Source organism: Phyllopteryx taeniolatus, chromosome 12, assembly GCF_024500385.1.
Source record: "Phyllopteryx taeniolatus isolate TA_2022b chromosome 12, UOR_Ptae_1.2, whole genome shotgun sequence".
Classification (NCBI taxonomy): domain Eukaryota; kingdom Metazoa; phylum Chordata; class Actinopteri; order Syngnathiformes; family Syngnathidae; genus Phyllopteryx; species Phyllopteryx taeniolatus.
The window spans coordinates 8,942,815-8,955,006 of record NC_084513.1 but is presented as its reverse complement, the minus strand read 5'-3'; the positions used below and the strand labels follow the sequence as shown (position 1 = coordinate 8,955,006).

At 40.5% G+C, this 12,192-nt stretch overlaps 1 protein-coding gene across 2 annotated transcripts; it reads left to right on the top strand.

Moving 5' to 3' along the window:
- Positions 1–666: 666 nt before the first annotated feature.
- Positions 667–12,006, top strand: LOC133486677 (uncharacterized). 2 transcript variants are annotated; one of them, XM_061792215.1, is made up of 6 exons: positions 667–2,995; positions 3,553–3,654; positions 6,358–6,414; positions 7,413–7,505; positions 10,859–11,044; positions 11,118–12,006. In XM_061792215.1, the coding sequence occupies exons 1-6, from the start codon at positions 773–775 to the stop codon at positions 11,244–11,246; spliced, it is 2,790 nt and encodes a 929-aa protein (XP_061648199.1). In that variant the 5' UTR covers positions 667–772; the 3' UTR covers positions 11,247–12,006. The 2 variants fall into 2 exon arrangements, 1 of the variants encoding a protein (XP_061648199.1); XR_009791100.1 differs by lacking the exons at positions 7,413–7,505; positions 10,859–11,044; positions 11,118–12,006 and having other exon boundaries at positions 3,340–3,654; positions 6,358–6,401.
- The last annotated feature ends 186 nt before the right edge of the window (positions 12,007–12,192 follow it).

Below are 12,192 nucleotides of genomic sequence, written 5' to 3'. Positions count from 1 at the left end.
TAAGAACTAATATGTTCCAGTGTTGAAAAGTAGTCCACATGCACATATGTCAATCATATGACACAGCAAGGACACCAAGAGTGTAAATTTCAAAGAGCTGACGACTTAGATGGCAGGTCACTTCTTTGCAAAAATCACAGTACAGGAACTGTATTTCAACACTACAATATAGCAAATACGTCTCTTAGGAGTATTATGAGTGTACAAACAAAATGTACTGAGTTAACAGTGCATTATCAAGAGTGTAGCGTGAGAGATTCAATGAAATGTTTAATTGGTTTAGTTATACAAAGACAATGATTGCTGGCCTTTAACCCTTAAACGTTTGCCACTAATTTGTTATGCGGTAGTATTATTGGGGAACAACATCATACGTAGTTATCAGATAACCATGATATCCTTTGTGGTCACTTTCAGATTTATGTATTAGTTTTCCTTTAATAAAGGTTTGATATTTCAGGAGTAATTTGTCACTTCTTTCCAAGCCCCCAAAATAAATGGCTCAGTCTCTGAGAAAAGGGGGGTGGAGTCCAGTGTTTGGTTTATGGTTGTGACAAACTGTCAATTCGACATGCGTGCTGCTCCTGTTTCTCAGGGGAGCTGTGGTCTCATGCCCCCTCCCCGCCAGCTCTGCGGATGTTCTCTGCTCATGGATGTGACGGTTCACAAGCAAGTCATTTGGACTTTTGAGTCTGTGTGATCCCGAGTTAAGAGCCAGACCTTCCATGGTATGGTGCACAGACACTGAACTGGAAAAAGAAAAGGCTTTGTGATGTATTTGGAAGAAAGTGAGCAGAGGGATGCCTCCGGAGAAGCGACGCTACCGACTGACAGCATGCTTACAGAGCAATGCCAGGTTGCCAAGTTAACAGAAGATAATGGAAGTGCTGAACTTGATGGTAATGCCCTTGTAGAACTTTCTGAACAGCTGGTTGCCGATCGAGAAGTTAGCCCTTCCAGACTTTGCATGGAACATTGTAACAACTACGAAGGTAAGGGAGACTCTGAGAGAGCTGACCATTATTCAGAATTTGGCAGCATTCTAGAATGCGTCACAATCCATGATAAGACTTTCAGGTTAAGCCAACCATTAGAAGGATGGTACTGGAGACCTTCCAGGACCTTTGAGCCCTGTGTTAATCATAGTTCAGCTCACAATGGTAGTCCCTGCTACACAGAACAACAACAACACATATTCCAACAGCCTGAGCCCACCCATCACTCGTTTGAGTATTTGGACTTAGCGGTATATAAATCAGACGTAAACTCTGAGCAGGGTGAAACCTGCAGTTGTACGTCTGAATACATAGAGCAGCTGGAGTTATCACAACAATACAATCCCTCTGGTATGCAGTACAAGTGCCTTGAATGTGAGCCAGAAACATCGACTAAAGACTGTGAGAAACACGAGATGACTGGTTTCGTACCCGACGCTTCTGAGTCAGCGGATGAATCGGACTGTGATACAGAACACAGTGAGTACGATGACATCCAAAATCAAAGCATGGCAGCAGATGACAATGATGAGCGAGGGTATTTGTCAGATAGTAGGCAGGAAAGGGGCAGTGATGACGAGCCTTGTACTGTCTCAGAAGACGTTAACTGCTTACATCGAAGAGCACTTATGCAAGTTTACTTTGATGAAAATGAGGGACTTATCAGGGCCACAGATCACTTGAACACAAGGGGAGATGAAGACTTAAATGAAACAAGTCAGACATCAGAGCAGAACGACTCCGACAAGACATTTGTAGGGTTCTTTATGGAAGAAGACTCCTCAGATGGCTCTTCTTCTGAGAGTAAATCCTTCAAGACTTGTGCAGATGAATCCGAAAACAGCTTGGATTCATTAGGATCCGAATATGAAAAAGAGACTCAGGAATATTCAAGTGATGAGCAGACCCAGTGGGAATCATTTGATGATGATGAAGAACAATGCAACATCACAGAGCGTGTTCACGATGAAAAGAAAACATCTAACTTTGTCCTTGAAGATTACTTTGATTTGTTTGATAGAGGTGACTATTATGGTCCTAGTTTTACACAACCACAACATTACATCTCTTGCTTTGATGGAGGAGACATCCATGATTGCCTGTATCGTGACCAACTAAAGGCCAAGAAACAACCACAAAATGCGTATAATGTCCCAGAAATGAATCCACAAATGAATGACACATGTTTTTACTCTTCAGAAAAAGATCTTGGAGGTGTTTATGGTTGTGATTCAAGTCTGAGAAGTGAGTCAGAGGCCCGACCAGAAAAATGCAAAGCAGAACATGAACTTGATGGTGATAGTTATGAGGAGACTAATGTAAATGGTGCCCAAACTTGTAATGTTACGGAATTAATGAATGTACCATATGTTCAAAACATCCTTATCAAAGGTGACACATCTGATGATATTTCGAGAGTGGAAACTGACAACAAAGAGCCTAGCAAAGAACCACCTAACATATCTTACTCCCAGGAAGCTATGTTCCGTGCCTGTTCCGAGAAGGAGTCATATTGGTCACTGAGGGAACGTGAACATGAGACTCTTGAATTGATTGAGGAATACTACACATCTCAAATTAAAAGCCTTCAGATGACAGCAAAACAATCCTTGAATGGCTTTGTTGTTCTGAATGATAGGATGATCAGTGCAAGAGCTTCATCGTGGAGTAAAGATCATTCAGTTGCATCCCAGAGCAAGAGTGAGTTTCAACATGCTCAAGCGCATGCCGTCTGTCCTGAAGAAAGTCAAATCGGTAAAGTGAATGACTATTGCTTTGTGAGAGGAGAAAGGGCGAACTCAAATGAAGATTCCGGTTCAACTGAAATCTCGAGACAAGTACGGGCAGATATCATTCACAGCATCGTCAACTACGACAAGACCGAAGAAGGGGACGCTCTCGCACGGAACAGATGGACCGAGGACTCGGAGGATGAGAGCTGTGATAGTGACGCTGATGAACTTTGTGACTGCGAGTACTGCATACCGCCAAATACACAGGTAAATACCAATTGTCTGTGTAGATTCTTAGTCATCCAGGTCATGGTAATGAAGGCAATTAGACTTTTCTTGATTGGTTTCAACAACCAAGAGGTAAATTTTCTTCACCATTTGGAGACAAATAGCAATGATGAATGAGTATACAAATAAAAAAATAGATCAATCTGACCTCCTTACTGCCTAGCTTGTCAACAATAAGACAGTTGTTCAGCATAACACGAGAACAACTGTATAAAAAGATCACATTACGTGAGACTTGGGAGAGTGTAGCGTATCTCTTTCAATCTGCCTTCGTAGCACTTCACTCTACCAAGCAGTTGATCTGTTGCCCAATTTGTTTTTAGAATCAGAGTGATGATGTTAGGATGGGACAAAGTAGAGTGCCATGTATGCTGTGTCGACACAGCACCAGCCGGAACAGCTTCTAAAAGCCATCATTAAAACAACAAGCATACCTCGCCCACAGTCATTAATTTCAAACATCATATCCTTTTTTACACTCGGATACATGTTGTCAAAGAAATTGAGGTGGGCTTCTGTCCTTTTTTTATTCCCAGGTACCAACGAAAGCACTGCTACCACAACTGAAATCCCATGATACAGGGAAGATCTGTGTGGTCATTGACTTGGACGAAACCTTAGTACACAGCTCTTTCACGGTAAGTTGGTCAGCGTGACCAGCTTTTCTGTACACTGTACATATTCTCAGCGGTCGATATCTGCATCGCTCCCGCTGTTAAGCATTAACATACACAATCAACTCATTCACTGCTATGAACGTTTATATTAGTCAACTGGAATCCAACCGTTTACAGACAGCGATCAGCATACCTGTTTATTTGCCAAGTATGTTTTTTAACGGATAGGCATGGAAGAGTGTCTCGCCCAGCGCATGGTGTGCAAACCAGTGTAATGGTTTGTAAACCAGTGTAGTTGACTAACAGATCCCTGCAGATGACACAGCATTGCATCGCTTTGGGTTTGAGATAAGCACAACTTTTGAATTGCAGATCATGATTACCTGGTGAATCACAGCTTGTCAGGTCGATTGAGGGAGACAAATGCCAACACGTTTCAGCACCTCACACTCTGACTGAGTATGTATATACAGTACTGTATATAGAATGAACAAAGTATGCATTGCGGTAGGTAGTAGAAAATGTGTGTCGCAATCATCAGAAAAGATTATGCAGATCATGGAGTGAATGAGGAATGGCATATAAAAAGCCACAGATCTTCAACTCAAGCCATACGGTGAGTCAGTGTCACACACACAACGCGTTTGTTTTAGTTACATATCGGTATATAAATTATTATTTTGCCATAGAAAGCCCTTTCTCACGTTTGTATTTATTGTTTTACAGTATGAGGTGTCACAAAACCAAAAAATATTAGCGGCAAAGACACTGTTTTGCTTGACATATTTCTTCTCACAAACAGTGTGTTTTCTCTGCTGTCTGGTGAGAAACCGGTGTTTTTAGTTAAACCAGCCTGTGTTCTACAGCTGATTACCAAAGAATGGAAAAAGACAAAAACAAAAAAAAATTTCCTGGTGAAATAAAGGATTCAACTCTTTCTTTTGGTAGGTTTGGTGCCTACATTGTCACAGAACACAATTTACTGTGGGTCTTGAAAGATGAGTCAAAATGCTGTCAAGGGTACCTTGTCCTATTGGGCGAAACCCCGAATCAGGACTTTGTCAAAAAAAAAATTTTTTGCCAAATATGTCCAACTTCATGTTCAATCCAGAGCATGGTTTCTTTGAGACTTTGTCATGTGTCAAAATATGAAAGACATGTCCACCTAGTGTCGTGTTGTTTGATGATTGAAGTGTCAGGGGCTTTTTTTTTCTTTTTTAAACTACCCAGTGGGCGCGACTGAGAAGGTTTTTAGGGATCGTGTTTGGGACCCTGAAAAGACATACATTTTCACCAGGATAGGTTTTCAGGCATACTGAGGCTCCAAAAGGGGCTAATTTCATCCAATGAACACAAATTGCATCCATTACATCTTTAATGTTCTTCACTTACGGACTGCAATGTTATTCTTATTTCCAGTGCAATGAAATTTAATAAATGAGACAGATACAAATGTAAACAGTCTGTATAAACATACAGTAGTCGCTACATTATTTTTTACCAGCGACACACCTTTTCAGAAACAATTCAGGGAGCAAAGTTATCGCTTCTGAGAACAAAGTCTTCTTGTGTGTTGCGTCAGAATTATGTAATGGATTCCTAGCAACATGAAGACACTCTGCGGCTACAGAGTGTCCTCAAAAGATGTCACTGGATATTGTTAAGAGCCACATGTAAACAGAATGGCTTAGATGAGTAAAGTCCATTTTTACAATAAGCAAAGAGGAGCGCTCACTGTATGTACGTAACAAGGCTATTAACGTGCAGAAAAAACACCAAAAACAACACTGATACCTTTCCATTAAAATAATTCAATTTGATGGGTACTTAAATGTAATAGTTACCGTAAAATGCCATCCAAGTTGCTCAATGCAAGTACATTGTAAACAATTGGATCACTTTAGTTCCAATTTATGTGTTTATGTCACCTTCCTGGTGTCATTTGATTGGTTTATGAATTTTAGGGGTCCCAAACGCTACACTACAAAATTAACTCACTAGCACCCCCTGAAAAAAATGCCTCCCCCCCAACACTACATATCCATCCATTCCATTCTCTACACCGCTTATCCTGTTCAGGTTTGCTGGAGCCTATCCCTGCTGACTTCGGGCGAATGGCGGACTACAGCCTGACCTGGTTGTCAGTCAGTCGCAGGGCACACACAGAGACAAACAACCATTCAAACTCACATTCACACCGTCACTGAGTGGGAACTGAGCCCACGGTGCCCGCACCGAAGGCGAAAGTACCACTACACCATCAGTGACAACACTATACAGTATATACTCTAGCTTACCCAATCGACACAAAAATCGGTGCAGACGTCTGTCATAAAGTGTCAAGGACCTGTTCCTTAAATTAAACAGGAAGTCAGCCATTTTGGTATGAAACAGCCATTTTGGCCAATTTCTAGGGTTGGTACTTTGGCAAACTCACCAGCGAATTTGTTCAAATGAGCACTGATTACAAGCAGGTATCCTAGGTAGATTGGAGACACTAAATTGTAAAAATGTTTTGCCTGAGCTTGGTTTCAAACTCGGATTATCATTTTGAAAAGATTCACCATGATAATGGGGGTGCAATGACCTGTTCATTAATGATTAACAAAGATCAAGGAATGATCATGATTGTGTTAAACAGATTCACCCCTGACTTCTTTCTTTTGCTGGCTTTTAACTTAACTTAGTTTTTCATGTTTAATCATAAAAACATTTTTTTAACAGCCAGTGAACAATGCTGATTTCGTCACTCCAGTGGACATTGATGGAACAATTCACCAGGTGGGTTCCTCATACACTCAAAAACAATCTTTGGGTATGCAGACACATGCTCATCGACATCAGAACAGAAATAGATATAGAATATTGTTGGGGAGTCAATTGTAAAAAGAATAGCTATAGATTTGTCCTATTTTTTGGTAATTACAAGGCACTGTAGTCTTATGTCAAAATAATGTTCTGCCATTTTCAAATTCCTTTTTCTTTTCTTTTTTTTTGTACAATGAAGTCCCAATAATTGGTGAGCAATAGACAGGGCGGACAAAATCAGAATCAGAATAATCTTTATTCGCCAACTATGTCAAAAACACACAAGAAATTTGTCTCTGGTAGTTGGAGCCGCTCTAGTACAACAACAGACAGTCAATTGACAGAGAATACTCTTGAGACATAAAAACATTTTTTTTTTTAAAAGTCACTGAGCAATAAAAGGATACCAGTATTGTAGTAATGCCGGCACAATAAAAAAAAAAAAAAATATTAAAATGTTTTTTTTTTTGTTGGGGGGGGGGACAATTGTGCAAAATGATGCAGTCCTCTAGCAATTAGAGCAGTTTGAAATGACTAATAGAACAATAGTCTGATGCAGTGACCATTGTGCAAATGGCGTAGAGACCTTCAATAAAACAATAGGGGATACACAATACTGGAACTCTATACTCTATAATACTATAACTTAAAAGAGTTTATCTAGACAGTTTTATTGAAATTGATGACGATGGGAATTTGTATTGGGGAGCGTGTGGCAGTGTCGTGTTTTGGTTTGAGGAATGTTGCAATGTTGAAGGACGACCTGTCGAGCATTACTGAGATTAAACTGTGTATAATACATTTATTCGTTATAAACAAGTCTTAATGTAATGAAATTATAAACATTTAAAGTGTGTAATTACTTTTAGCCCACCAGGTACTGTATTAGTACTTCAACGTCATTATGTTGCTCATGTTACAGGTCTCAAATTTTACATTTCTATCCTTTTTTTCTCTGCCTGCCCATTCAGGTTTATGTATCAAAGAGACCCCACGTAGATGAATTCCTCAGGCGAATGGGAGAGATGTTTGAATGTGTTTTATTCACCGCAAGCCTCTCAAAGGTTGGTTGGCTGTCTTTTACACTGAACTGCACATGGTTGACTGAGAGGTGCACAGTAAAGAATGTGCTGGACTTTACGGGTAATATGGCACCTGGTTTTTTTTTAAACCAATGCTTCGCATGGCTGGGATGTCATTCTGACGTTTGTGTTGCTTTAATTTTTTATTGTTGACCTATTGTTAACACCAACAACTTCAATTGTGCGCCAATTTTACAGCCAAGGGCAATAGCGTTTTTTGCAGATCTCAACATCACAGAATTCTTTTCGCAAGCGCATGTGTGCTGGTGAAAATGTATGTATTTTTTGGGTAGCCAAAAACAACCCCCACCCAAAACTTACTCAGTAGCCCCACCTGGAAATTTAGAGAAAATCTAATTCAAATCAAATTCGCATCCACATGGAATTTGGTGGATGTCTATTATAAAAGTATGCATAAAAAAGTATCAAGGAGCCGTGCCCGAAATTGAACAGGAAGTCAGCCATTTGGCATTGAAGCATCCATTTGGGGCCAATTCCGGAGCTCATAGTGATGAACTCCTTATAGGGATTCACCCAAATGAGACCCAATTCCAAACAGGTATGCAAGACAGATGCTAAATTGCCAAGCTTTTTGGTCTATACCGGCTACAAGTGGGCTGAGCATGGTGTCAAATTTTGACGATTATTTTTAAGGCTTCACCATGAAATGAGAGAGCAGGAAGTGCGTTGTGACTTATGCCGCGAAGACTTAATTTAAGAATAAACCAGGCTTAAGTTACTGCCTCCCTGACAAACACAAATCTTTACAATTGTCCAGATGAATCACTTCAACAATACTTCCTTGACACCATTTACTACTTTCTTATTAGCCAGGGCTTTGGTGGCATCTTGTGGAATCTTAGGTTGTTACAGAAAAAGCCCAAAAAACACAAATAGCTGAGCAAAGAGCTGAGGATCGGTTTCACAGGATAAATGTAAATTGGTTAATAATTACTGCCTACTGTCTTCTTCAATTTCCTTTCAGTTTGTCCCTTTAGGGGTCGCCACAGCGGGTCATCCTTTTCCATGTAAGCCTGTCTCCTCCATCCTCCTCTCGAACACCAACTGCCCTCATGTCTTCCCTCACGACATCCATCAACCTTCTCTTTGGTCTTCCTCTAGCTCTTTTGCCTGGCAGCTCCATCCTCATCATCCTTCTACCAATATACTCAATATTTCTCCTCTGGACGTGTCCAAACCATCAAAGTCTGCTCTCTCTAACTTTGTCTCCAAAGCATCGAACCTTGGCTGTCCCTCCGATGGGCTCATTTCTAATTTTATCCAACCTGGTCACTCTGAGAGCGAACCTCAACATCTTCATTTCCGCCACCTCCAGCTCTGCTTCCTGTTGTCTCTTCAGTGCCACTGTCTCTAATCCGTACATCATGGCTGGCCTCACCACTGTTTTTGCCCTTCATCCTAACAGAGACTCTTCTGTCACATAATACACCTGACATCTTCCTCCACCCGTTCCAACCTGCTTGGACCCATTTCTTCACTTCCTGACCACACTCACCATTGCTCTGGACTGTTGACCCCAAGTATTTAAAGTCCTCCACCCTTGCTATCTCTTCTCCCTGTAGCCTCACTCTTCCCCCACCACCTCTCTCATTCATGCACATATATTCTGTTTTACTTCGGCTAATCTTCATTCCTCTGCTTTCCAGTGCATGCCTCCATCTTTCTAACTGTTTCTCCACCTGCTCCTTGCTTTCACTGCAGATCACAATGTCATCTGCAAACATCATGGTCCACGGGGATTCCAGTCTAACCTCATCTGTCAGCCTATCCATCACCACTGCAAACAGGAAGGGGCTCAGGGCTGATCCCTGATGCAGTCCCACCTCCACCTTAAATTCATCTGTCACACCTACAGCACACCTCACCACTGTTCTGCTGCGCTCATACATGTCCTATATTATTCTAAGATATTTCTCTGCCACTCCAGATTTCTGCTTGCAGTACCACAGTTCCTCTCTGGGTACTCTGTCATAGGCTTTCTCTAGATCCACAAAGACACAATGTAGCTCATTCTGACCTTCTCTGTACTTTTCCATCAACATCCTCAAGGCAAATAATGCATTTGTGGTACTCTTTTCTTGGCATGAAATGATACTGTTGCTCGCAAATACTCACTTCTGTCCTGAGTCTAGCCTCCACTACTCTTTCCCATAACTTCATTGTGTAGCTCATCAACTTTAATCCTCTATAGTTCCCACAGCTCTACACATCACCCTTGTTCTTAAAAATGGGCACCAGCACACTTTTCCTCCATTCCTCAGGCACCTTCTCATGCGCTAGAATTCTATTGAACAAGCTGGTCAAAAACTCTGCAGCCACCTCTCCTAGATGCTTCCATACCTCCACAGGAATGTCATCAGGACCAAATGCCTTTCCAATTACTGTCTACTGTAATCCCTCGTTTATCCAGAAACCACCACAATAGACAAAATCAGTGAAGTAGCAACAAATTATTTATTGTACTATTTATATAAATGTAAAAGTTTCATATATGTAACTCAATGTCAATAAGTGATACTCTTGAGAGGTGCAGGTATTTTATTTGTCCACTTGAGGTTGCCATCCACATAATAAATAACATAATGAGCACATACCTACAAATGGTAGGTGTGCTCTGCTTGAATGACATGAACAACATTCCATGCGGACATGGGGTAAATGGGCGATTTCCTGCGTAAAGCATTAGGCACTGTGCTCTGCAGTGACAGTCCCGGGATGTGGGCAGCGCAATGGGAAGTAGGGCCGGCAGATATTGTTGCTTCCCAAAATACTTTGTGGTGCCCCTTTTAACTACAGTACAATACTGTAGTAGTAGAAAATCAAGCTAAACATTGCTCTTTACCTACATTTGTTCCTGTCTTTATTGTTATGAGTGTGTGCATTTGCTATACTTCGGGATAGTTTGGTATTTGTGAATTTATTTCATTAAAACTGACTATAGCTTGTGTGTTAAGCAGTGGCATGTACACACTGAATCACTAAGCAATTTGGTGACTTCAAATATGAGTTGAAATTCCTCAGGTTGCTTTTTCTGCAAAGTAAAAGAGCTTATTTGTCCTTATGTGAGTCATTGCTGCCACATCATAGTCAAATAGTCAATAATGTTAAATGTACCAGATTTGCAGACGAGTAAGTAAGTAAGCCAACCATGACATAGCGACGAATTACTGTATATATTATTCGTTATCAGTTTTTTGGTTCTGTTGGACAAGCACTTAATGAACTCCCATTTAGAGCTAACCCAGTTCTCCAGTAACAGTTTCTAGCTAACCAGTAGGTTTCTTCTGTTTATTTATTTATTTATTTTTAAACAGTATGCAGATCCTGTGTCAGATGTCTTGGACAAATGGGGAGCTTTCCGAAGCCGTCTCTTCAGGGAGGCATGCGTCTTCCACAAAGGGAATTATGTCAAAGATTTGAGCCATTTAGGGAGAGATCTCAATAAAGTCATCATCATCGATAACTCCCCAGCCTCCTATATCTTCCACCCAGACAATGCGGTATGATTTTAATGAATACTTGCTCTGAGGCTGTAAATACTGAAGATGGCATATGAATGTTTTAATCCTGTAGGTTCCTGTCGAATCCTGGTTTGATGACACATCAGATAGCGAGCTCCTCGATCTGATCCCCTTTTTCGAAAGGCTAAGCAACGTGGACGACGTCTACGATGTGCTCAAGGAGCAGAGATCTCTTGGATGAAAGGAATCGCCAACATCAGATTGTTGCCTTCAACTTTCTCACAAGCCGCATGTTTGCAGAGCAACTTGGAATTTGTTTGAAACAAGGACCCAAAAAGCACAAGTCAAGAGCTGACGTTTGTCCTTTTGCGTTGGGGCCAAGTGGGGGGCAGTGACCCACCAGTTCCAACAGAATGGGGGGGGGAAAAAACGGAAATGTGTGCGGCTCCGTAGCTGTGTCATTTGAAATGGGGTGTGCTGCAAGACGTTATTGCAAGACAATGACTCTATGCTAACACATGCTTTGGAGAGCAATTTGCAGTGAAGCTAATAATTGCAGTACAATTTATTTTTGTGATTAGAAATGTTTGTACAATTTTATAATGCCTTCAAAGTTCAACACCATAAAACAGATTATTCTGGACCTTCTCTGGACATATAAACAGCTAAATAACTGACTGTTATTTTTAACAGAATTACAGATAGGAATTTACCCATGGAAGAATGGCGAAACGACTTTGTACTTACTTTACAGTATATATTATGTAAAATGTTTTCACTGTTGTTAATTTTTAATGTTGTGTCTGGGAAAATAATCATGTGTGATGTTCAAGTGTCCAGGAGGAAGCTGGCCTTTACTGATTGTGATACTCGTGTATGAAATAACTGTGTGATTTTTTTTTTTAAATCAGGCTGTGAATACCTTCATAAAAAGACTTTACATGAAGAAATCCTTTCTTGCAATCATTTTGAAATTATGATCAAATAAAAAAACAGCTTCATGTTTTTTTTTTTTTACTTAGAATTATTAGAGCATGTTTATTCAAAATAGATACACATGTTCCCTTCTGTACACATAGAAACACTTAATTTTGTAACATATCATCTCTTCTGCAGAACAGAATTTGCATTTACACGAGATTAAACAGCCCATTTGAAATATGTTTTGCTTGTCATAAAAAGTGTAA

Excerpts from the sequence above, each read along its gene's own strand:
- LOC133486677 (XM_061792215.1), top strand. The coding sequence starts at position 773 with ATGTATTTGGAAGAAAGTGAGCAGAGGGATGCCTCCGGAGAAGCGACG. Across the intron at positions 3,655-6,357 it reads TAGTACACAGCTCTTTCACG|CCAGTGAACAATGCTGATTT; the intron begins GTAAGTTGGTCA and ends TTTTTTTAACAG. Across the intron at positions 11,045-11,117 it reads TCTTCCACCCAGACAATGCG|GTTCCTGTCGAATCCTGGTT; the intron begins GTATGATTTTAA and ends TTAATCCTGTAG.